This window comes from Sparus aurata, chromosome 12 (genome assembly GCF_900880675.1).
Source record: "Sparus aurata chromosome 12, fSpaAur1.1, whole genome shotgun sequence".
Classification (NCBI taxonomy): domain Eukaryota; kingdom Metazoa; phylum Chordata; class Actinopteri; order Spariformes; family Sparidae; genus Sparus; species Sparus aurata.
This window is the reverse complement of record NC_044198.1, coordinates 20,284,419-20,309,385: the sequence shown is the minus strand read 5'-3', so window position 1 is coordinate 20,309,385 and position 24,967 is coordinate 20,284,419. Positions and strand designations below refer to the sequence as shown.

General features: G+C 44.3%; 1 protein-coding gene across 2 annotated transcripts in view; it reads left to right on the top strand.

The window, feature by feature from the left end:
• Positions 1–24,967, top strand: part of col27a1a (collagen, type XXVII, alpha 1a) — a 76,258-nt gene that overhangs the window by 17,380 nt on the left and 33,911 nt on the right. For both annotated transcript variants that reach the window (XM_030436091.1, XM_030436090.1), the window contains exons 4-12: positions 636–689; positions 7,117–7,170; positions 9,022–9,075; positions 9,225–9,278; positions 17,224–17,268; positions 20,090–20,143; positions 21,285–21,329; positions 22,469–22,522; positions 23,335–23,379. In XM_030436091.1, the coding sequence (XP_030291951.1) occupies positions 636–689; positions 7,117–7,170; positions 9,022–9,075; positions 9,225–9,278; positions 17,224–17,268; positions 20,090–20,143; positions 21,285–21,329; positions 22,469–22,522; positions 23,335–23,379 (459 nt within the window). The remainder of the gene's footprint in view (positions 1–635; positions 690–7,116; positions 7,171–9,021; positions 9,076–9,224; positions 9,279–17,223; positions 17,269–20,089; positions 20,144–21,284; positions 21,330–22,468; positions 22,523–23,334; positions 23,380–24,967) is intronic.

The window sequence follows — 24,967 nt, the reverse complement described above, 5'->3', positions numbered from 1 at the left end:
AAGTTGAAAGTCGTGCTTTGTCTCTTAAAGTTCAGAGCCCTGTGAAAACTGAGATGAGGAAAGGGGACAACTTTCACACGAACAGTAACTGCACTTTATGGTGGACGCTGCTGCTTTTTTACTAGATCTTCCTATCGAAGTTTTCTCAGGCATCGAATTAACAACGTGGTTAAAATAGTGCGACGCATTTAACGGTGGGGAAAACATTTTAAAAATGCTTTAACATCGGGATCCAGAGCCCTACAGGTAGCTCCTGTTCACCGCAGCAACCGCAGGCGCTCTGTTTTTCCTCACTTCTCCTTTTCCTCTTTTTTGATTAAAAGAAAACGAACGAGCGCGGGCCTGATAAAGCCACACAGGGGCATTGAGTGGCGCAGGAAATGACCTGTTATTTCTAGTGTTTCTACGGTTTCCTGCCACACAGGCTCAGAGCTTCCTGGTGGATAAGGCTGAACTCTCATCACCTTGAGATGAAATGACCTTTTTGTACCATGCGGCAACTGTGCAGCCTGTCTGTCTGACACACGAAGGTGTCTTAATGACCTGATGGTTAGATGTGAGAGTGTGATAGGAGGAGATCTGTGTGGTGTATGTCAGTATGCAGCACTGACTGAATTCACTCTCTCTTTCTCTAGGGACTGCAAGGACCTCCAGGGAAGCCAGGCCTGCCAGGCAAGAGGGGTCCTCGGGTAAGTCTCCTTGATTGCTCTCAAACACCTCCGGCCACATAAAACACACTTCCACGAATGATTTTATTTGACATCCAACCCCTAGATTTGTTTTTATGGAAACATTATAATAAGCATGTCTTTATTTAGGTTTATTGTGGGAATCTCTATGCGTCTGTGTATGTTTGTTTGTATTTTGCTACTGCTGCTGACGTGCATGTCGACCGAAAGCTCAAACACAAACAGTCAGTAAATAACCTTGCTGGCAGGAGGTGACTCAGAAAGACAGGCAGACAAACAGACAAGGACAGAGAGGACTGTATCTGTGTGTTCCAGCCTCGAAGGCAGGACACTGGATCATTTTCTGAAGTAACAATAATAACCTGCCAAACCTGACTCCCGCATCACTTTAAATCCCTCCCATCACCCAGCTGACACACACACACACACACACACACACACACTCTCTCTCTCACACACACAAAGTTTTCCTATGCAGGCAGATTGACCATATTCAGCACGGGGCTGCGAGTGCTGACCTCCCACCCCTAAGCATAAACAGGAAAGCTCCTATAAAGACGGCCTTTCAAAAGGCTGCCTGTGCCACAGGATGCCTAATAAAAGCACTGTAAACAGACAGAGAACACATGGCTCCACTGGACTTTCTTCTCCTCGCTGAGCTGCTGCAGCAGGCTGCACTGACACTTCATAGGAATCCCATTCTGGACTAATGAAAGGCCTCTTTCTCCAAGGCAGTTAAATAGATATAGTCTCATCCGTGGAACTTCTTTGAGGAATTCTCTTTTACTTCCTCTGTCACTCTCTGATGTATAGACGCAGACTGTTTTTTCGCCGCCCTGGTGACCTCTCTCCAGGTCGATCGGTCGGTCCCAACTGAAATATTTCAAATATTATTCGAGGCAGTGGCCTGAAATGTTGTGCAGACATTCATGGGCCACAGTGGAGGAATCCTGGTAACTTTGATGAGCCCCTGACTCTTCCTCTTGCACCACCCATAGGCAGACACTTGTGGTTTTTGTAGTGTCTCGACTTTTGGATGGATTGTCATGAAATTTGGTCCAAAAATTAATGATCCCCTCGGGATAAACTGTAAAAAGTTGACTTGCCAGATACTGGCGTGTTCAACATCTAAATGTGTGAAATGTTATTGATTGATGAGTTATGCCCACGGTAGCATGCAAATATATTTAGATGCATGTGCTTGTGTCTTTTTATGTGTGTTTTTGATTATTACATCGCATTTGCGGCCGTCTGTGTCTGAGTGTCACTGTGATCCCCCACCACTATACTTGTATAAGGAGGTCTTTGTCTGGCTCTAATTAAAGCTATTTAAACCCCAGCAGCACCTCCCATCCCGTCTCTAGTAGCGGTTCCACAACCTCGGGCACACTTATGTGGATTTTTTGCGATTCAAATCAAACTTACCTGGAAAAAAACTTTAATTGAGCTTAAAAATCGAAGTGCAGAGCCGCGTGAACGTGGTCGAGCCAAGGACAATACGAATCTGAGTGGAACTATTTTTGCATCACCAGGCAGCAGCGTTTCTCAAACTCTGTGCTGTGTTTAACTTGAGGGACTTAAGTAATGAATCAAATTTTCTCAAACAATTCTTGAACTCTTGTCATCGCGTTCCGACAAATGGCGCCCCCAGGAAAAATTGCTGGCCACCCCACTGGCCCCCCCAGTGCTCCCACCAATTTCCCTGACTGACTGAGGCGCTGGCTCAATAGGGAACTGGAATTTAAATCTCCACCTGCGGGGGTGCTAATGTGCCGAAAGGCGTGCAGTCTGACGGGAAGTCAGCGCAAGAAGCAGAAGAACAAACAACAACATTTTTGTGTTTTTCTGAAATGTTTGTGTGTTTCTCAAACTTGAGGTAAATGTGTTGGATGTATATTGTCTTTTTAATGAAAAAGAGTCAAGGGGAATGCAATACACAGCCACAGACTGGAGCTGAATCTGAGTTGCCACAAGAAGGACCATTTTGGTGTGCCACCCTAAGATTTTCACTGGCCCCATCTGGCCCCCCCTATGAAAATGTTCTGGGGGCGCCACTGGTTCCGACACACAGTTTCGACTCAAATTTGTCCTTGTCAGAGCTCGTTCATCAGCAGTATGTATCAACCTCACCTCACACTGATTTACATCCTGGTGGCTCAGACGTGGACTTGGTCGACCACAGCAAACCAGCTGTTGGACTGCCTGTGGCATTGTCAGTGGAAGTGGCTGGTTTGCGAAGCGCAAACAATGAAAACAAGCCTCTTCAATAAAAAAGCACTTGTAAAGGCCTTTGGTTTTGATGCCACTCTTAACGGGGGTCACTCGCAAACACGCCGCCAGTGTCTGACTCTGACCTCACAGTCATTTCGTTTAAGTACACATCGGCGCTCACACAGAACGCTACGGCACCAATCCCACGGCGTGTTGCGCAGACATATGTGGCGGCGTTTATGACCTGCCTACATAAAGACTGAGACAGATTATGGATCTTTCCTGTAAACAAAAGCATTTATCAAGTTTAATTGCTGCTGCCATGTGTGTGACGCATATACACATACTTAAACACTTGCGAACAGGCTCTCGCAAACACATGTCGGCCAAATTCCCCCCGCTCTTGGCCAGATAAGAGTGTGGTTTTCATTTGGGAAAACAAATTTACTTGTTGATCCCTGGAGTAATTAACTCCAAATCTGAATTTAATGCTGCAGGCTCACAGGTGGAAGAGCATGATTTGATCATAAGTATCATCTCCTTTTGTGAAGACGTCTAGTCTCCGGACTTTTTGCTGCAGAGAGAGCATCTCTTTTTTTTTTTTTGCATGACCTTCCATAGCTTTGGATTACTGGAAGTCTGTATGATGACACACAGAGCACCATTGAGCCCAGCGAGCACCACCCATGAACCTTGACCTCCGATCCCACACATGTGAGTGTGAGACGCCGTCGCCGTGGCAACCGCTCTCAGTACAGAAGCCTTCGCTAGGTGTCCGTGAATAGTCGGGGTGAGCTCTTTCGAGTCTCTTTGTAGGTGTAATAATGACGGCGGTGGTAGATGGGTGCGAGAGGAAACGTGCAGTGGCTGTATCGCGGCTGCACGGGGCCTGGATCCCTCTGAAGCCTGGCTGCGTGTATACGTCTGGGGCCTGTTGGGTCAAAAGGGTCTTTGTCTGAGCTTGGGGGAAGGAAAAAAAAATCTCCGTCGCTCATCTTTCCTCACGCTTCCCGTCCGGACCACTCCTCTTCCACTAACTGCCCCCACCTTGCTACACCTGCATGTAAAAGCTAAGTGAGATTCCAGATGGATCATATAGAAACCTGGAAAAAACTGTTTTGGTAGCAGGCGACAGATCAGCTTTTTAAGTGGTCTGTATAATCCCAAGTGTAAACTGTGTATATGGATCTCTCCTCTGGAACATTACTGTAATAAGCTCCAGCACAGTAAAAATCACAGACCATGCTTCAATTCATTATTTTTGCGATCCCCCTTTGGGCACTCAAATACATTTTATAAACCAGGTTTTAGATGTTTGGCATAAAGGTAGCTCCAGGTTTCCGTCGTAATTTCCAAACTTGTCAAGGCCATTAGGAGCCGTCACTGTTATTGTTGTAAATGCCTGAATAATACTTTGGATTACTTATTATTTCCTTTTGCATATTTAGCTCCATAAACTTTGGCATTTGCAGCAAATACATTCATGTGGTTGGCTTTTTACCAGTGCTGCTTAATTCATTCGCCATGTCTGCTTCTGCTGTTATGAAGTCTTACCGTGATTTATGCAGAACCGGGCTGCAAATTCTCCTCTTTTCACCCCGCGATGCCAAATCATGCTAACGCAACTTTAACAAACAGTTGAAATATTCTCCTGAGTCCTCAGAGGCAAAGTTTATATTTTGTGTTTGTGTGTGTGCCGACTGGGATCTTTAATTATGAGGACTTCCAGTGGGTTGCATGCCCTTGATCTAATGTTAGTCTATCAGACATTGTGCCTTTGGCTCTTATTTGGCACAGCATTATACACAATGTCTTTTATCTTTAATATGGTGGCTGTATATACATTTAGAGCTACCTTTTACAAGCTAGTGTTGAAAGTCAGACTATGTTTACAGCGTGGCCCATTAAAAGGGCTCGTCTTAAATATTCTGTGTGGGAATGTAACCATGGGAATGATGTCATGGGTCTAGATTTAATGTCAACAAGTACATATACAGTATATCTTGGCTTTAAGTTGCACATATGGTCTTGATGTTTTGAATTTTGAACATTCAAGAACAGATATTTTTGCACCACAAACATCAGGAGCTATCATTTGTTTCGATTTTGACCATTTTGTCTCGACTTAGAATGAGTTGCGCAGAGCTACAGCGGCATTATTACCACAGGAACCACAGTAAACGCCCTGCATCGCTGTTCAGAGGCCGGTGGTTTTTCGTTTGATAGCCCTCAGCTTGCGGGCGCCCCACCCTGGTCTTCTCTAATTAGACACCTGTTGTGCGAGAAGGGGACACGACATGGACGGCAAGAGTGCAGTACCAAATGTCGGTGCCAGCCCGTGCCTACTAGTGTACTGCCCAAACTGCGGTGAACCACAGGGTTAATTTTGAAGCATGTAATTCAAACATGTCTAGTTTGTATAAGTTTATTTAGGGCACAACAGCGTCCGTTAACACTGTCTGGACACACCAGCCCTCCGGGGAACGTCGCCTGCTGGGTACAAACCGAAAATGAAAGGGGGATGAGCGTGTGGGAGGAGAGGAGGCAAGATCTTTTAAAACTTGAGAATCCTTGGAATGAAAGTATCTCATTTGCAAAACATAAAACGTTTAAAAACAGACTGGGGCACCCCAGTAGCTTTGTTGTTAAAGGCGAGCCTAGGGTTTGAATCCGACCTGTGCTGCACGTTATGTCCCTCTGTGTCATCTCGTTTCATGTCACTCTTTAGCTGTTCTATCCAATTAAGCCATAAAAATAAAGGTCAACAAAGGCCAGGATGGAGGCTGCACCCTTGCCTTTGCGGCTCAGGGTTTGAATCCGACCTGTGGCCCTTTGCTGATCATCCCCACTCTCTCTCATCCCGTTTCCCATCACTCCTCAGAATTTCTACAAGAAAAGACTAGGTTTCTGTATTGTCTCATCAAATGCTGTGGCTTCTTTGTTAGATATTAGTTTGGAAACCCTCAGCGTTGTGTGAATCACACCCATTGATAACGACACCTTTACACATGCTTAGTAACGTCCTCTTCATTCAAGAGAAGCCGGTGAATCAGACATGACGGTCATCAAAGCGCCCTTTGACAGGAAGAGCATTTACAGCAGAAGGCATTTATGTTGTCATGTCTGCACCCGACCGGTATGTCTGTTTTTGAACTTAGCTCAAAGGGCTTTTTGTTGAGCTGTATAACCCAGCCCAAACCCCCAGATTACTTTTTTCTTCTCCGTGGGATTACAGAGGGCTGCCTGTCTGGGTGTCGCTCAATGTTGTTTTTTGATGCTGCAGACCAGATCGCTAACATAATGGCTTCCTGATTTGTTTTGACTCACCTCAGTGAAACCTGCTGACCCGTATCATGAAGCGGTTGTGGCTCTTTTTCCGCCCTCTCTGACTCGCTCGACCCTTGACCCGCTACGGGGGTAGGTTTAGGGGCCCAAGGGTGCCACCACCACGTGGAGGGCAGGAGTGAGGTTAGAGATCCACAGGAAAAAGTCGTTCAGGAAAGAGGAGGCAGACACACAGACAGCTGGATGGATGGCGCAGACAACAACCATCGTTTCAACTGTCGGTTGGCTGCTGTTTAAACCAAAGAAAAATTGGTGTGGATTCGTTCTCTGGCTACCAATGGTTTTGAGCTGAGCCTTCCCATGGGGGCTGCCGGATGCGGCGAGATGGTTCACATTACCAATATGCTGCTACTGTAGATCTCGCTTTGTTTGCTTTCAGACACAGTTACGGTTCATTCCCTCAGCAACAACCAACGCGGACAGGAACATACACCGGTGGAGGAATTCAAAATGTTATGAAACGAGATGATCTGCATTAGTCATTAAGATGCTTGGCAAATGTGTGTTTGTGTGTGTGTGTGTGTGGAGGGTGGGGGGTTGTGGATTGTGGGGCAACAGGGTGCAGGGAAACCACATCCATATGGTGGGGCAGCTCCACAGAGCCCCATTTTCCGTAAGCTTCTACCCCCAACACCAACCCCAAATACCTCACCACCCCCAACGCACACAGCTGATGCGTAGGAAAATAGGTTAAAGTAGCATGAAGGCTGAGGTTCTCCAGACAGACTTTGCCCCCCCCCCAGCTCTCTTCTCTGGTCTCGTTCACAGTAGCAAAGCCACAGTTTGCATCGGCCCTATCCCAACATGAAGATTGATTGACCTCTCGATCACCGTTTGATTATGTTTCTTTCTCTCTTTGGCTTTTCCACAGGGCGCCCCTGGTCCCCATGGAAACCCCGGCCGAGCTGGTCCACCTGGGCTCAAGGTATCTTACACTCATGATCACAAATTAGACTTTCTTTGTATCGCCAAGAGCCCACCAGCCGTGATGATGTTTCCATTTCACAAATATGTATCTGCCTTGTTGTCTTGCCTCTGACGTGGATGACAATCCGATTAAGGATGTGTGTTTTTCTGTATCAGCTGGAATCCATAAAGTGCAACAAGGGTAATGGAGCTTTATGGAGCCACACCTGGCGGTTTGAGACACACTACAAACACCGCAGCACTTAATACTGAAATGCTAAATCACTTTAACACTTTAACATGTGTGCTGGAGAGGTGACTGTCTGGAGTCCCATTTATAATCAAAAGTTTTTCTGATTCTGCTCAATTTAAGACATGTTCCAGTGTGTTTGCATTTATATGCGGTTTCTATGTAGAAATGAATCTGAGTGCTATCACTGGAACTCGAGCGGAGACAGGAGAGAAGGGTAGCTGGACGGCAGGGGAGTTGAAGTGATTTATCAGAGCTCCAGGGAAAGACGTTACGAGTCGGAAAGTGAGAACTTCAAATAAATCTGTCCAATTTTAACGTGTGAACAGGAGGTGACCCTGCCCAAGACAAATTCCCTGCGTCCCTCTTCTGATTGTCTGGACTGATCTATGCCTGAGCAAACACCCTTGACCTCCGGCACTGTGTGTTGAGGGTACATAGTGAGGAGCAGTGCCTGTATTTAAAGCGCATTATATAAATGCCTTGCATAAATGACAACTGTGTAGCTGCATGTGGTCACACTGCTCACCCCCCATCACCGACGCCCTGACCTCCACAGGTCAACCAAAGGGATTATGTTTGTCCTGGTCTCCCTCATGTTATTTATATTATTCCTGGTTGCATTCTTCACTTTTTACAATCCTCTTCCCATCACGAAGTCCCTAAATCTCACCCTATTCGCCTAGGTGCTTACCTGTTATTTACTTAAAGGAATGGTTTGATTTTTGGGGAAATATTTGTTTGAATTTTTTGTTAAGGCTTTGTCAGGCTTACAAAAACCAAAGAGTAACAATGACAGTTTGTGGTTAATTTGGGGTTATGTGCTGGACTATTTCTTGGCGAGGATCAGTGACCTCGTGGAGTTTCTAGGAAGTCACAACACCTGGCAGACAAAGTAATTAGTGTGCTTTATAGGCGACTAGATTAGTTAAATTCTCCCCAAAGGCTGAACGATTCCTTTAAGTCGTATATCATATCATCATATAAAAGTCCCTAGACGGTACTGGCGGAAAAAGTGAAGCAGACCTGCTTCACAAGGCAGAATATTTGAACCCATGCCTTCAGTGAATGCACACTCCAGTGAGGAGTGGCACAGTGCAGGTTTCTTCTACCTGGCAGGTGTGTTGAGAGAACGACTCTGAAGTGTTTGATGTCTCGGGGTTCACTGCAATCTTTGCAATCTCTTTCATCATTAATAAATGAAGCAAAGTTGTAAATAGCAGGGGTCCATGGGGAGAGAGGGAGTCAGCACTTAGTGTAATTTCCGATCCATAGCTTTGATGTGCTGAAGCCCCATTATTGTTACCTGCTGACAATGAGGCTGGCTGTGTGTGTGTGTGTGTGTGTGTGTGTGTGTGTGTGTGTGTGTGTGTGTGTGTGTGTGTGACTGGAGGGGCACATTACGCACTGCAGCCAGGAAAAGCATCTGTGCCGATTTTTCTGAAGTGAATTTCTAAGTTTTTATTTTATATGGGATTTATAGAGGCAGACTTTTTTTAGCCTCGTCCAAAACGAAGGGTGAAATCATTCTGTAAACGTGATTGTTTCAGAGATTGAGATCACTGAAGTTAAGTTGGGTCATTTTCACCTATACAAAGTCCTCCTTTGTGTTTTCATCAGGGTAGAAAAGGAGACCCTGGCATCTCACCTGGGCCGGCACCTAAAGGAGAGAAGGTATGTGTCCCTTGTTTTCCTCTTACACGCCACATTAAGTTATAACAACGTCCCTCTCAGCAAGTTCCTCACGAGATTATGATTGATTTTTAGTGGAGCCGGTCTTTGTTGCATTGCCGCCTTTTTGACATTCTGGCTTTGTGTTCTAGGGAGACCCAGGGGTTCTTGGCCCGGTTGGAATGACTGGTCAAGAAGGTCGGAAGGTAAGACCACTCCATGAAATAACACTCAGTGTTAGTAAACGGTGGCCACAAGAGCCCCTATTCTGGTTGCATCTGCTAACTTTGAATGCTGAGGCCCCTGAATCATTTGGGCTAGCCCAAGAAAGAATGTAGGCACAAGTCATTGTCACAATAACTTTTGAGTTTTGTTGGGATGTTTTTGTACATCTATGTGTGTGTGTGTGTATACCAACTCATCTTTCTCCTTTTGTGCCGTGCTCGTCATTTTTTTCCATCTGTTTTCGCTGGATCCAGCACAGAGGGGTCTTAATGTTGGCAGGAACAATATCATGAGGGAGGGTTTTTGCCATCAGGGAAACGGGAGAATGGGGCTCATACACTTAGAATGACCAGCATCTCAGATGTTACTTAAGCCACGTCTTGAGTGATTCATGAGTGCAGAGAAGAAAAACTGGGACGGAGCTTCTTTTTAACAGGAGTTGAACAATCACAAACCAAGAGTTGGGCCAAAAGAGTTGTGTATGTGTTTATGGTCACAGTTGTGTGTGTGTGCATTCCTGAGTGTTTGTCAGTGTGTCTACACGTAAAACAGACATAAATTAGACACTACAATGCAATGATTCCCTACCAGGTGTTTTAAGACCCCTGGGGGTACTAAATCAAAGAGTAGGTCTGTTAATTTGAATTATTTTGCATTCTAGCAAAGAGTTCCAAATAGTTGGCTAAACAAAATGCTTCAAAGGTTAAAAGAATTGACTCAAAGTGATTAATACTGTTTTGAATAGTTAGCTAAAAGGCTACAAGTAGACAGTTCAAAGACTTATCTTAAAGTGATGGATCATTGTTTAAGTAGTTAGAGTGTTGAAGGTGAAATAGCTAGCACTAAATGCAAATGATAAATGGTTGATAGTAGCAAGTAGCCTATTAAACAGTTAAAAAAGTTAGCTAAAAGTAGGCAAATGGACATCTGGCCAAATTACCTAAAAAAAATGGATAAATAGCTTAAATAGTTGGCTAAAGTAATGGGCAATGGTTTAAAATGTTAGCTAAGTGTGTCATTACTGAAAAAGCTAGTATTAAAAGCAAATTATGAAGGTCTGATAGTAGCCTAAGCTACAGGTAGGCTAGGCTATAGGCTTTAAATAGCGTAACATGACTAGTTACATCTAGCTAAAAGTATGAAAAGGTTGCTGAAGTACTCAGAAAACAGCTGAAAGTAATAGATGAATTGTTGATTTTAAGCCTCCGACCCTTCAAGTGTTCAAAAATGTACTCGAACAAACCAAACTAAACATTAGTTCAGTTTTATAGTTTATAGTGTTATAAAGCATTTCAATAAGAAGAATGAACACATTTGGAGCACAACAGATGGTGTTGATGAAGAGGTACTTGAGTTCGTCTGACAGTGTTGACGGGGTCTGTCAGACCAGAAACGGTTGGGAACCAATGCAGTATAAGACACGACCACCACAATTAATGCTCGGTGAGTCTTGATGTACCCGTCCGGTCCGAACTAAAATAATCTGTTTAAACTTTTCTTAAACAATCGGATGTAAACACACGCCTGATGGTGGCAGAGGAGGATCTCATGAACTGCTTTCAGTCACATTATGAATCAAATCGAATTGAGCTTTGCAGAAGAATTAGCTGAGTAACTGAATATAGCAGATAGATTGTATGCATTTCAGCAGAGGTGTAAAGTGCATCTGCATGTATTCACTGTCTTCCCAGAGCCACAGCGCTCCGTAACAGAGTGTCGGACTGTAGTTGGACGGCTGCCTTGAGCTTAACATGTGGCTTTTGTTAGGCGTCTGCTCTGTTCTGTGTGTATCTCTGTGTCCGCTGTCTCTCTTTTTCACACACGCTCAGTTAGAATGGAAAATGTAAAGCTGGTGGAAAACCTTCACACAGCTCTTTTCAAACTAAATGAGTCTTGGCAAAGGTTTGACGGCCCGTCAAAGAGCCGCAGGTGAGAGTGTCCCAGTCCAAGACGGACAGCCGATTGACTTTTAACTACCCTGAGATTAGCTACGAGTTGTTGATTAGCGTAAAAAAGCTACATTATAGCTGCTCCTCACAAGTATATTAGAGCGGCATCACATCCTCATGTCTGGGAAGCTGTTGCTAGAGCAACATGATCAACACACACTCATGACATCACCGCAGCATGCCTCAGGTATTGGTCAATGGACCACAGACATGATGACTGTGAAGGAAACTCATTAATTTAACTGGACGAGTCAGCTTCCTTTCCGCACACAAACACAGAGCGGCTTATTAACCCGTTTTTGTCCTGCGCCTTACAATGTACAATAAACCTCTCACAGGTCTCAGCTGTGTTTCTCTCACCTTTTGATCCTACGTGTCTACACATCGCACTGTTTTGTGACAGAGGTGTGAGTCAGTGTCCAAGAAACACGACTGTCTACAAACAGGCTCTTTGTTTTTGTTCTGTTCCTTTTCGGTCAGCTCAGGTGGAAAGTCCCAGGCGTGTCCTGTCCTGCAGCAGGTCTCCGAACCCTGAGGCCTGCTGCATGGTCAATACAATAGTGAAAAGAAATGATGAGTTTCCTTGCAATTACATGGCAGCGGCGGGCCACCCTGAAACACCCATGTGCTGTTTCTTCCTCTCCATACCTCTCTAGCTAGTTTAACTCGCTCTGTCTCGCTTGCTTGGCTCGTCACGCCGAAGCTGTGGTTTAGGAAAACGGGACTAGAGCAGCTTTTCCTCTGTTCTCTGCTGAAACTTTCCCTTCTACCTTCCCTGTCTCTCCCTCACGCACCCAAACACACACACACACACACACACACACACACACACGCATGCAGGCTCTCTATCAGCCTTAGCTTGACACTTCAACCGGGATTTCTGGAATTTGGCCGCTTGTTTTCCATGGAAAAACTTTAATGGAGAAAGCAGTGGTGCTTTGAACGTGCGATGGGAGAGTGTGATTTTACACCGACAGACAAGCCAAGCATGTTCCGCTCTGTACAACATTTGTTCTACCAAGCAGACTCTCAATGGCTTTTCAGTATGCTAGGCAGGGTCAGGGAGAGGGGACTCTCACAAGGGCCAAACCTCAGCTACAAGGCCACATTACAAGCCACACGTCTCACCTTACTACCACCATCCTTCTCTCTTCTTTGTCTATTCCCACTGCTAGCTGATCTGTCTCTTCTCTTCTGTCTGTCAGCCTTTTCTACATCTGTCATTCACACTAAGGCCAACTCATACTGTACAGCAGCATTGTAACTTGTAATTAGTCGATGGCTATCTAATCTTACTATGTCTGTATGCTTTGGCAGATGTTTTCTTGCATATTTGTTGCATAATGTTTTACCCATGTCCATTTGTGGGTTGGTTGGTTTGTCAGCAGGGTTATACAAAAAACGAATGAACGGATTTTGTTGAAACTTGGATGGAGGATGGATCTTGGACCAGAATAGAGCCCATTAACTTTTGGTGTGGTTGTGGCTACAGCCACAGATACAGGAAAAGTTTCTCAATGTTTTCTCGCAACAATTGACATTTTGTTGATTTTTTTTTTTTAATTTATGAGTGAGTACAGTTTGATACAGATCCGAATAAAAATTTGGATCAAGCAGATTTAAATGTATTAATTTGGTATTGGACTAAATTTGATTAAATTAAAGGAGACTGTTGGGCCTTGGTGGAGGTATGCACTCTACTGAGGGCCATTGAGGTTTATAGTTTTTCTGTATTAGTTCGAAACATGGATATTAGCTTTTTTGCCAAGAGTTAGTTGAAAGAAACAATATGAGTCTTGTCTAAGTACGGCGATAGAGTGAGGGTGCAGTTAGCATAGCTTAGCATAAGGAAGTCACTGCACTCTGCACCCCAAAACTTCCTGTAAAAACAAAAGTGAAAGTTTTTACATTTCTGCTAGTTTGCTTCAGGGATGCTACTAGGCATACTTTTTAACTTTGGAGAAAGCCAGGCTAGCTGTTTGCCCTCTTGCTTCCAGTCTTTGTGCTAAGCTAAGCTAAACACATCTTGCCTCCAGCTCAATATTCACAAACAGACTTCAGATTGGTATCCGTCTGTATCATCCGTCAGCTTGTCCAGTACAATGTAGTTCGGGTTATTAAGTTGAGCCAGAGCCATACGTCCAAACAGATACTTAAATGATGTCTTGATATTTTTTCTGACTGGTTTTAGCCGTTCCCTATTATTATAGTCTTCAGAGCGTTTTAGAAGCCAGCTATCTGAAAATATTTTATTAAACCAGTGTTGCAAGCAGTTACAAAGGCTACAAGAACAACGGTCTTGTCACAAACAATCAGTTAGAGCATCAGCGTGCAGCTCGACAGCAGTCAACCGATCCCTAAACACACATGTTGACTCAGTTTCTGTTAATGCTCCGTTCTGGGAAACTATGACTGTCTTACGTTGAGTTCCTGTTTATAAAAACTGCCTACATGCACATACGTGTGTGAGGGTTTTAGAGACAATGATAATCCTCAAAGTGAAGACAAAGTCGGAACTAAAGTTCAGAAGAGAACTTCCTACAAATAGAAAGTGAAAGAATATACTGTAATTCTCCTGCATGGGCGAGACAGTTTATTTATCATTTCGTTCATTTATGTAAGACGGCCTATTGTACGACATCAATCCGTCTGAAGCTGCTCAAGACCGGTTCCAAACCAAACTCTCTCCTTTTAGCTCCTGCCCACTGTTCAAACTAACAAATCCACATGCTCATCATCATTGTAATCACAGGAGAACTCAAATCAACCATCATCTCCTCCCCATGTCTCACAAGAAGAACAACAAATCATTACGCCGTCTTCCACCATGCTTCGTAGTTTCACAGTGATACTGCATGCCATGCAAGCGAACAGGCCGCTGAAATTGCGGTCGAGAACGGGGATGAGATGAGGGATGTTTTTCCGCCGGGTGGATTTCAACCAAATTGTCCTGTTAGGTTCTGTGCAGTTGTTTGTTAAATCCGCCCCCGCCAGACATCCACGTTCAATGGAGGGGTTTATGTTGCGCTGTACATGCGGCACATGCATGGAGCCAGACGATCGCTCTGAGCAATCATCTGGCTCCATGCTGTTGAGGAAATTTGGAGGGAGGTGGAAAGATGAAAGCGGAGATTAATGAGGTGAGCGGTGAATTTCTGCTACCAGGGCGCTGTCCATTGGAGGCAGACTGTCAAAGACGTGTATTCATCTTTTGTGGTGCTCCGTTGTGAACAGACATGAGGCCTGTGCTCATTTGAAGAACCACAAAGTTAAGTGTGCACGGAGTAGTTTGGTAAGTCGGAGGAGCGACATGTCATCGGCAGACACAGAGTGTGTCTTTTATTTCGTTTCTTTCAAAATGCACTAAGTTCCCTGGGGCGCTCCTCAGCTCAGTGGCGTAGGATGGTGGGGGTTGGGGGGGGGGGGGGGGGGGGGGGGGAATGTACTTACAGGGTGCTACCGGGACTCTGTTGTAAATGAAAAGCATTCTGGTGGGTTTATCTGATTGAACACACATGCTCATTAAGCAAGTGGCATTGTAAACACAGGCGGGCCGCTGGGAAAGGCAGCTCTCATTAGCAAGCTCATAATGAGTGAGATAAGGATCTGAGATGGTCTAGCTGGGGTTGGGAGGCGATGGTTAATACCCATGACCTGCAGTGTGTGTGTGTGTGTGTGTGTGTGTGTGTGTGTGTGTGTGTGGCTCATGGACCCCACAGCACAGCTTGGGAACGTAAGCTGCTACACATGTTTGTACTATAAGTAAGCCATGTAATAAGACGACGGTGTGTCTTTGTGCTTCGAACCGGCCTGTGTGTTTCCCTGCCACCTGTACACAGTGTATGTGCAGACATGTGGCCTGAAAACGGCAACATGTGGACATTCAGATTCCTCAGACAGACACAAAGTCGTCAACACAGTTATAGCCGTTAATAATACAACTGGAAATGTTCAAAAAGGTCTTACACAGGCGCCTTGTGTCTACACGTGCATCCATCCCTGCTCTCTCTTCACAACACTGCTTACCAACAGAGCCTTCACAAAACTATGGAAAACACGCACACACTCCTTCATGTGTTGCCGGCAGCGGTCTGTCATCACCTGGTGACATCTTTGTTTACTTAATGTGTATTACTCATGTGTTCTCATCCCAGCTCCAAGCGTCTCCTCCTAGTGGTCTTGTGATGATGTGCATCAGATGATGTCAGGTGCACACCTGCCAACGGGAGTCTCCCTACTTTTAACCCGTTTCTCCCGCCGTGCTCCCGACTGGTCATTTCCCCCGTGTCTCACTTTCTTGTGGGATATGTGTCGTGCTACCTGGCAGAGTTGAGCGTGTGCAAACGAGCTTGCCTGCTCCAGCCCTCCGCTCCGCTCAATTGGCTGCATTAGAATGGATGGAACAGGTCCTAAGTAGAAGAAAAACTTGTCCAAATTTCATCAACTTTATTGACATTTGGCTGTCTCCACTCTGCAGATTGTAGTCCTGCACCATTTGTCTTCCAATAAAAAAGGCTAGTGAGAAGTCATTTTAACTGGTGCACTGGCGGCTATGAAGGTGAGAGCACTGATAGAAGGAAACTAAGTACATTTACTCAAGTACTGGAATTGTTGTCCATTTCCTGCTATTTTATACTTCCACTCCATCACATTTTAGAGGCTTTGTACTGACTACATTAAATGAATAACTTTAGTTACTTGTCACTTTTTTGAGACAACATGCCGCATCAGAGCCAAATGAGTGCATGTTTAAATTCACGTATTTTGTCGAAAAAAATAATAATAATAATAATCAGAAAATGGCTGAATATCAGTTCTGATAATTGTCCAGGCTGATAATTGATCAACCAATAGTATTCAGTATATGCACATATGGAACATTTGATACACACATATTCATACTTTTTTGTGGTATATTTAATATCAGATTCTTTTATTCTTAAGCGGACGAAAATGGATGGATGGATTATTTTATTCCAGGAGTATTCGTATAAGGGACTTTAATTTTTTGCCAAAGTTAATTTTATATTCATATTATACATCATGATATCTTAACTTTTACTAAAGTATGATCTCTGGGTACTTAACACAGCACCGTGTGATGTGAGACACAGAAGTTCTCCAACAGTAAGCTTGGATATGTCGAAGATAGAGAGCATAAAGTTAAATGATGAGGCCTGTAAATCATTTTTAACTATGATATTGTGACACATGTGTTGTTGATACAGTTGGGTATAACGCTGACGATAGCAGTTCGAGGTCCTGGTATGAAGGTGTAAGCCAGTGAGAGTGATCATGTAACATAATGAGAAAAGGGATGCTGCCTCCTCAGGACTGAAGGATGGTTTACAGGAACTCGGGGAGTCTTGGCTCGGTGCTCTGAAGCTGTGGTTTAGGAAAAAGGGACATCAGGAGTCTTTCCTTTCTTTGCCCCTCTGTTTTTATTTTCTTTTTTTCTCCCCCCTCATGCTCTCTCACTCTGTGGTCTGGAAAGGCACGTCTGTCTTCCCACCTTTGATTTAGTGTTTCTCCGCTCTTTGTTGGGGGTCTGTGCTGCTGGAGTCAGCAGAACTGCAGAAAAGCACTATGTCAGGCTGTCTTCAGTGTTGTAGTCTGCTGTACAGACAGAGGGAGGGACCTGCGATCTGACTCAAACAGGAAGGCATTTATATCCTCGACATGCCATGATCCTGGCACGGCCTCCCCCGGCACCATTTCTCTGTGAACTCAGTGGAAAGTCTGATCCCTTGACAGACAGGCAGATTGATTCCCTGCATATGGCACATAACTTGTCTGTCGTCGCTGTTATTGTTAACATGCATTTTTTTTTATTTTTGCACAGAACTCCACTTGTCATTCCCACATGGAGCGAGAAATCCTCCAGTGCTTGTCAGCTCTTTCCTCGTCTGTTATGTGTTTTCTTTTACGACTGCAGCGTTTTACTCAACCCTCCCATGTCTCTTGTTTGTCTCCTTAGGGACAGAAAGGTTACCCTGGTCCACCTGGACTCCCTGGAGAGCCTGTAAGTATCTTCATTTCATTGTATACGCTCCTTTCATCAATGTCTTCCTCCCATGCTCGTGCTGCTCTTCACACTGTTAATCCCATGCTTGAAAGCAAGTCACAAATCACTGCAATCCACGCCATTATGACATAATCTTGTCTACTTCATGCATTTCCTTTCCTAAGCGTCTTAATAAAGTTTTACTCTGATGAAGTCCAACATTTAGGTCCTTATCAATTACTAATCCTTCACATTCTGAAGCCTCGCCTCATTCTTTAAAACCTCAGTCATCATCCACTCGGTCTGTGTGTGTGTGTGTGTGTGTGTGTGTGTGTGTGTGTGTAGGTGTGTGTGTGTGTGTGTGTGTGTGTGTGTGTGTGTGTGTGTGTGTGTGTGTGCAGGCACCAAGCTTGCCTGCAGGGTTAGCCAGATTAGATTAGCCTGTTATGAAGCACTGGTGAGGACAGACATCTGGCCAAAGTGCTGTGCTGCAGCGATGCTCTCCAGGATATCAGAAAGCGATGCCAAAGAAAGAGAAAATAGAGAGAAGAGAAACAGGAACAAGCCAACTAGGCCAACAGTGACACACACACACGACTGTTACACTGCAAGAAAAGTCTTTTCCTTCTCTGCCGCATGTCTTTCAAACTTCAGCCACTCTCCTACAGAGTTTTACCTCGATGCTATCGTGATCGCAGGCGTGCGTTTCATTTTTTCTTGCAGTCTCTTCCTCTCTTATCCTCTAATCACTTCAATGAACGCTTTTACAACTGGGAGGAGACGTGACTCTCGCTTCTTTAGCCCAGAATGACTATTTTGAGCGTGGAGGGTCCAGCCTCGTGTCTAGAGCTATTTCCAGTTTGGGCTGGGTCATTCAGTACTACTCGCTGTTGATTCTTAGGAAAAGGCCTTAGTCATGGAAAGCGGAGTGGAACATTCTGCTCACTGTCACAGTTTTATGTAAGTCCCTGTTCTCGGGCTGACGCACCAGCGCAGGGAGTTCCCGCGCTGCTCATCATCACAGAGGAGTACATGTTCTCCCTCACCGTCCCGTCCTTCAACTCTGACCATCCTCGAACGCCCCCCTCTTTCCCACAGAGCTCCTGCTGCTGCCGGTGATGATCGGGGCTCTAGCCGTGAGTCTGAATCACCAGTTGCAGAGTAATAAGCACAACTGTTTGGCAGCGCAGAGTCTCCGGCTATTCAGAGCAAAGGCCAGCTGGTGTGCAGAAAGCGTTGATGAGTCCCTGTTACTGTAATACACCACAGGGCCGAGCTCAGAGCCTCTCCTCCCTCCCTCGCTGCTGGCGGGTTAAACATCCAAACCTCACTCAGCCAAATTCTTGTCTGCGTTTAACTGGCTGCATTATGCACTATATTTATCCAAGAGAGGGAACGGCAAGCCGTGCGCACGCCTGCACGTCCGGAGTGTGTCAAAGGAAGTTATACATAAACACTAGTGAGCTGCAATTTTTGGACACCAACCTGCTTGTGTGCGTGTGTTATGCTTACATACACTCACACATACACACACACATAAACAAAACTCCTAATTAGCTCCTATGGTCTATACACAGACCACATCTTAAAAGAACTTTAAGCAGCTATGAGTCCAGGTAGACAGCATCCTTGTAAAGGAATGGGTGATATGCAGTGGTGGAATATAACTAATATAACTAATAAAAATGTAGGCAAGTAATGTTCTTAAGTATTTTAATTTAATTTCAAACCTTGTACCCTTTGCTCCACTACTTTAAAGGGTAACTACAATATTTTTTCACATTAAAGTGTGCTTACAGTTCTTGTTAAGTTATACTGCATATATGAAAAGGTAGTAAAAAAACCTTTTTTCTGGTTGCAGAGGAAGCTGCATGTAATTTGATAGATTGATACATTGCATTGTCGGTGATGTCAGGATTTGAAAAGGAATAAAAAAGCATGAAATGAAAGATCTCTGGTTCAGTTTTGTCATTATTTGTCTATAATTAGTCCAGTTGCTAGCTGCTAGCTGCTTTTTAACACCTGGCTCCTACGTTTCCCAAAATGCAACATGGCTACTGAGTGATATCACCAGAGGCAATTTATCAGTTAATTTGATACACTTGAATGTGTAAAATTGTTTGAGTTACCCTTTAAGCTGTAGATGACAGCTACTCTACCAATTAAGATTTTATATCCAAACACATATAATCATCTTATAAAATAAAGACACCCTAACCCTGTCATCTTTATATCTTCATACTTCCTGCACCACTATCAATGTAGGTTAAGAATAGAATAAGAATAGAATAATTTTATGTATAATAATTAAGTGATAAACACTCATCACATGCTCTTATGTAACTGAATAAACACAAAATATTGAATGAATGAATTTAATTTGATCAGAATGAGTTATTCAGTATATTCACATTGACTCAACATGATTAGAAAACATTGAACTTGTAATAAAATTAAATGTAATTTAGGTTCTTACAGTCAATGTTTTAGGTAAAATAATTTTTTTCAGTCTATAAAGATCAATGGAGTTAACAATGAACTAATGGAGTAATGATAGTAAGAAGGCAATTAAGTGACAAACACATTCATCTCCTCACTGCACAGCAGCATTATACAGTTTGAGCTGGAGTAAATCCTCTCTGCTCCGTCTCCTCTCTGCTGCTGCACAGAATGGCCTGCCTGTGTTTGTGTGTCTGTAATTTTGATCACCCACCCCACCTCTCCCTCACCATCTCACTCTCCATCTCTCCCCCCTCTCTCCCCTCTCTCTCTCTCTCTCTCTCTCTCTCTCTCTCTCTCTCTCTCTCTCTCTCTCTCTCTCTCTCTTTCTTCCCTGCAGGGAGAACAAGGTCCAGTCGGAAGCCCAGGTGCCAAAGGTTATCCTGGCAGGCAGGTGCAGTAAATCCTCTGCTGTGACTGGTACAGTTGTAGTCAGGGCCATAGTAAGGGCAGAGGGCCAAGTGGAATTAGGTTATGTTGAACAGCTGACTTGGAGGAAAATATTTGGGTAAATACTGTATAGAGGAGTTGGAATATTATTTTTAAATAAAGAGGTCCAAGAAAACAACATCAGAGGCCTGAGCCTCAGAAATGTGATGCTGAATGGGTGCATTTATTGCAGTGCCCTATATTACACAGGAGTACCTGTTATTGTCACCAGCCCCTCTACAGTATGTCGCGTAATAATTAATGAGCAAAATTAAACAAATAAAATGGGATATTTCGAACAATCTGACAATTGTGATTCAAGTCATTTGGATCTATTGTATAACTTTATTTTACTAATCGTGTGTTGCAGTCTTCGGCCTGCAACTTCTTAAAGGACAAGTTCACCCAAAAATGAAAAAACGGTGATTATCTACTCAAGGTGATGGAAAGTCGGAGCATTTCTGATGTCTCACAGCAGAAGAGCGTTGCAGCATTCTCCTAAACAACTGAAGTAAATCTGGACTTGTTTTTAAATGTTAAGAACAACAATGGAATAAAAGCGTAAAATGACCAGGACTAGACCCAGTTTACGGAAGCCCCAAGGTCCAAAATTGATTTTAAAAGACATTATTTGCATCCTTTTTTTCTCACTCAGCTGCTAAGCTAAAAGCATTAGCATTGATACACGACCTTGACTGTGCAACAAGAGTGTAAATAACGTCTTTTCAAATCATATGGGGACTCTGGTTTTTCTGGAGACTTTAATTATGCCATACAAGCTGTATGGAGCCATTTTTGTTTTTTTTTCTGTTGTACTGTTTAATGTTTTAAAATAAGTCCCCATCTACTTCAGCTGTTTCTGAGAATACTGCAACGTTGTCTTCCTGTGAAGCTTCAGAACTGTTTTGTGGACGACGAAGCTTCACCTAAATTTCCATCGGCATGAGGGAGAGTGGAAAATGACTACATTTTCTTTTCTGGATGAACTTGATCCTTTAATGCCATCATGATGCACAATCACATTGTATTTGGGAAAACATTACTTCAGGTGTAGACCAGTGAAAGTGTTGAACCGCCAAAATAAAGTTCCCCTCTTTGTTTTTCAGGGTTTACCGGGGCCTATAGGACCAGTAGGGCCTAAAGGCGTTCGGGTAAGTTACCTTAACGCTTTCCTTTCAACTGTGCTGCTCCAGTTTGATTTTTATCTGTCTAAATTACTGACATTGGTGCTTTGATGGGACCACTGTGTATGTTTACAGACAAGGACGTCAGCCTGACACTTTTCTGACACTTTTCTGACACTTTTCATTATGCAGTATATTACAGAAGCAGACTGTAAATGTCACTTAAGCACGCGGAAAAGTTGTTTGATTAAAGGCTGTTGGTGATTTGCGCTGTAAACATGTTGTTGCATGAGAACAGGTATGTGCACCCAGAAGCAAGCAACATCCAGCTCGCATACACACACGCTCGCTATTAATAGGGCGCTAAACTCGGGAGCCTTTACTCGTAATGTAAACATTGTATTACTGTATACAGACACGTCCTGAAAGACTGGCCGTTGATAAGCCTCCGCGCACAAACACACACCCTTTAAGTACACAAACAAAGCAACACACGCTCTGGGACACAAACAGTGATTTTTATGTTGCGTTCCAATAAAGGTTCTTTATCAGCTCCCTTTGGCTGCTCCAAAGCCTCCCCTGCCCCCACTGGCTGGAATTTCCTGTTTAAGCTCCGTATGAGGCCCTGCTGTCTTAAGGAGGCATTCTAGTCCTCTCTCTCTCTCTCTCTCTCACTCTCTCTCTCTCTCTCTCTCTCACTCTCTCTCACTGAGCCACCTTTCCAAATATTCTGCACTCTCTTTTTTTGCAGCGGGCTCAACACTGTGCACGCTCGACTCGCCTGAAAACTGGCATCTATCTAAACGTTTCCCCTCCGGTGTTTCAACTGTTGTGGTGTTTGTGCTTGTGTTTTTTTCCTCTGTGTGTGTCTCACCCTGTACCGACAGCTTCAGTCTGATGTCCTGGCCACCTACAGAGATCCCTGGCGTGAGGGTATGTGCCCTTGGACTACATCGTGGAAGCCAGCACCATGCAGTCCATGGGCATATACACTTGCCTCATGGCTTGGTTCTTCATGGAATCCCACCCTATCCATGCTGGACCGTCGGGGCCCTGAAACGAGCCAATGGGAGTTGCTGTTCCCTACTGCTGCTTTTTTTACAGCATCCGAATACTCACGTCCCATTTTCCTCCTCTCTCCTCTCCTCTCCTCTCCTCTCTTGCAGGGTTTCATTGGAATCCCGGGGCTTTTTGGCCTTCCTGGGCCTGATGGCGAAAGAGTGAGTTCTTACCAAATGTGTCATTTCTCTCGAGCACTGTCGATAATTGCAAAGAAATGCACAGTGACTAACTAAAACCCAGTTAATGGTCCTATGGGATGACAACAGTGCATCTCCTGCCATCCCATTCAGCTGTCTTGTTGTTGTTATAAAGCGGCATACAGTCCCCAGCTGTCCGAGAGAGATGCTGCTGTATAAGGCTGCGTGGGAGTGTTGATGACTCATATGATAAAAGCCCCCTCTTAGAGCCTTTGAACTGCCTGAACTCATCAAGGCCTCCCTCCTTCTGTACAGCCTCTAAAACATGAAGCGATTAGCCTACTTATGACATGCTCCAGAGGGTTGCGTCAGCGCACAGAGCAGGCTGTAATCAGGACCTCTCCAGCCAGCCAGCCATCAAGATGGTTCACACCTCATACTGTAGCTGCACACCTCAGACGGTGTCTGCCTGTCTTCTCCCAGGAGAAACTGGTGTTTATTTAACATATATATATATGTATATATGTATTCGATGGAGGCCTAAATCCCTCATAATAGGCTGGGAAAATGTTGGATCAGCTGCAGTCAGCTGTTCCTCCCATCTGTTGAAGCAGGAGTGGAGAGGAGCTCACAGTTATGGCTTTTTAATTGTGTGTTTTGGGCTTCAATCAGTCGCTACCAAGTGTGTTATGTTTTGGTTTTGATATGCTTTTTACATAATGTATTTTTTTCTCTTTCTTCTCTGTTTTTTCTGTCTTCCTCGAACTCTCTCCTCTCCCCCTTCTGCTTTGTTTTCTGTTCCGCCTCTGCTCTCTCTTGTTTCACATTTTCAGGGCATTCCCGGCGAACCAGGGAAGAGGGGCAAGATGGGTAGGCCGGTAAAGTTTTGTCTCAACATACTTTACAGATAATCTTACCAAAGTGTGATGAATTGTGCTGCGGGTGTTATTGGTCGAGTGTCGATGTACAGGGCTCCAAGCTAACTGTGCAGCATGGTTGCACTGGTGCGCCTAAATTTTTCAGTGAGCTACCTACAGTACAATACATATGAATTTATCGTTAACAGGAATAAAGATGCAAAAACGTGTTTTCTAATTTGAACCACAGCACACGCACCAAGTAATTGCAATAACCTCAATCGTTTAAAGATAAATAACTACATTTCAGGCGCGCCAGTGCAACCAATGACAATATCTCGTCTCATGACGGACTTTTGGGCACATTTGCATCCAAAATAATCACCCTGGAGCCCTGATGTGCCCTTTGTTATATTAGACTTTTATAAGATAAGACTGGGTTTGGGAGATTGCAACAGATACCAACCAGCAATGTGATTATAAGTTCACATGACATTGAAAATTCTGTTATTGTCAACTCACCCCCAAAGAAGATGGAAAGTCTGCTGAATTTTTGCAGTCCTTTTACAGCAAAATGATATTCTCCTAATCAACTAAAGTAGATGGGGACTTGTTTTGAAATGTAAAGGAAGCCCAAACTTTATATTAGGTGACACCAAAGAGCTTGTCCCGCATTATCCAAGTCACCGGAAGCCCTGACATCCCAAGTCTCCATGTACTTCAGTTGTTTAGAAGAACTCTTCAGAAGCTCCAGAGATGCTCTGTGGGCTACTACAACCTGACTGCCCATTGGCACGAGGCTGAGTAGATACCGACTGGATTTTCATTTTTGGGTAAACTTCCCCTTTAATGCTCCATGATCCCAGCCACACTCAAATGAGGCAATCATATAAATAAGCACCAACATGAATGCTTAGAATTAGGTCGGATTGAGAGCGTTTGGTGCAAAGCATCCCAACACCTACACATGTGAAAATTTATAAGGTCCGCGTTTACGTCATCGTTTGAGTCAGCTCAGTATTTCCATGCCTGTCGGAAGGGTTAACTGCAGCCAGAATGTGAGCGTAGTCCCACCAGCCGCACGTCGGGGTCTTGGATGATACAAGAAAAAGGCTTTTGTTGCCGTAAAGGGCTTTTGGTCCCCCTTCGCACCCCACATACCCCGCCTCAGCATGGAGCCGAGCCATTTGGAGGAAGCCGTCGGTTCTGTTGTGTGTGTCAGATAGTGTTCAAAGTCAGTTTGACGGAGTGTTTCAGAAAAAGAGTGTGTAACCCTGGAACTCGCTGCTGAGATCATTCTGCAGCTGTTGCTTATTGGCTTTTCAGTAAATAAGGCATTTATAGAGCAAAACGTCTCAACACACGCAAAGCCAGCGTCCGCTTAGTGTGAGGTTCTGAGAGCTGCAGCTTATTCTGTAATTAGACAAATGTTTAAGAAGTAGCTGTGGATACATATCCGCCATGTGTGAGGCCTTTTTTTTCTTCTTCTTCTTTTCATCACGCGTCTGTGTGAGTTCTTTCCACTCGAACAGGGGCCGCGTCGTAAGACCGTGAGCTGATTCAGACACTTTCCTGCAACAAAGAAGGTGTCAAGGCTGTTTCACAGTTT